This window comes from Austrofundulus limnaeus, unplaced genomic scaffold (assembly GCF_001266775.1).
Source record: "Austrofundulus limnaeus strain Quisiro unplaced genomic scaffold, Austrofundulus_limnaeus-1.0 Scaffold1403, whole genome shotgun sequence".
Lineage (NCBI taxonomy): Eukaryota > Metazoa > Chordata > Actinopteri > Cyprinodontiformes > Rivulidae > Austrofundulus > Austrofundulus limnaeus.
The window spans coordinates 54,464-55,808 of record NW_013953805.1 but is presented as its reverse complement, the minus strand read 5'-3'; the positions used below and the strand labels follow the sequence as shown (position 1 = coordinate 55,808).

General features: G+C 35.3%; 1 protein-coding gene across 1 annotated transcript in view; it reads left to right on the top strand.

The window, feature by feature from the left end:
• LOC106535277 (interleukin-18 receptor 1) overlaps positions 1 to 1,345 on the top strand; it is a gene marked incomplete in the record, with an annotated part of 53,766 nt that overhangs the window by 51,158 nt on the left and 1,263 nt on the right. The window contains 1 exon segment of the mRNA XM_014032252.1: positions 723 to 911. Coding sequence (XP_013887706.1) covers positions 723 to 911 — 189 coding nt within the window.

Genomic DNA, 1,345 nt, shown 5'->3' with positions numbered 1-1,345 from the left:
GTATAAAACTTGTCGTTAATATACATTAAAAATACATTTACTTACAGTAAATATGCCCCTGGGTGCATTTTTTGGTCCTAGGACTGTTTTTTAAAGAAGTACATACCCAAAGTTGAGTAAAAAAAAACCTTTAAAAAGTGAATTTTGCATAATAGGTCCCCTTTAAGAGACAGAAATGTTTCACTCAGTGTGCTTACTTCATCTTTGAATTATATTAAGATTAAACATGAAATACAAGTAACTACAAGAGACATTTCAATTAGATTTAAGATTWACTTGCACATTTTATAAGACCACAAATRCTCATACTTTATCAATTTATGAAATGTCCCATGAGCCTTTGCTGGCCAAGCGCACACCAAACTTTCTCTMAGTGCACAGTCTAAAAAGATTGATTGATTTATACTTCAATTCTCACGTTTCGCTTACAGCCTCGTGTAACAAAAACTGCATAACTTCTGTCTTTTATCTCCTGTTAAATTAGCAAGAAGGAACAAGCAACCATTGGTCACATCTTTTCATCTCCACAGTTAACCAGAAAATAAAATAAAGTCTGTCCTTGTCCAAAAACAGGAGCCTTTCTTCTGATGTCTGAACAACCTAAATGTGAAAGAAATGGCTGCAAGGAGTGGTTGAAACGTACTGAACACAGTTTTCAAACAGGATGTTTTCATTTGATTACTCAAACATAAGTGCTTCTGTTTCTCATTAACCTCTTACAGCAATGCACGATGTCATCTCTGCCACGCTGCACCAATGCCACAGACTGATAATCATCTTGTCACCTGAGAGCAAATCAAAGGAAACGACAACTTTGTGTGAAAACCAAAGGCAGCTCTTGTACGAGCAGGAAGTGGGCCTTCATGACGCTTTGACTCGCAGCCATCTTAAAATTATYCTGGTGGAAGTTGGTGAGGACAGATTTTTTTTCTTTTCTCTGTAACGTCGGCTCGGTCACAGAGTCAGTGTTTAGAAAATGATGTCACCTCTGTTTGCTTTAGAAGAGACAAACCCGGAACCACTCGAGTTGTTCCTCTAAGAATAAAGATCTGCAACAGATTAAGAAAATCCTCAAATTATTACAAAGGAACGTTAAAGTTTCAAGGATTATTTTGGCCATTTAAAAGTAAAGTTCTGTGGAAAGGTTTTGAACATTTATTATCTTTCTTTTTTATCACAGTTTGAACAAACTGAGTTTGAAAAAACTGTTTTATTTTGACCAGACTGATGAGCTAATGGCTAGTCTGAACAAGTGTATTTTAAGTTCACTTAAAAGTAAAACTCCTGTCAAATAATCACAAGACATGATTATAACAAACATTTTATATTGTAACCTGCCCATAAC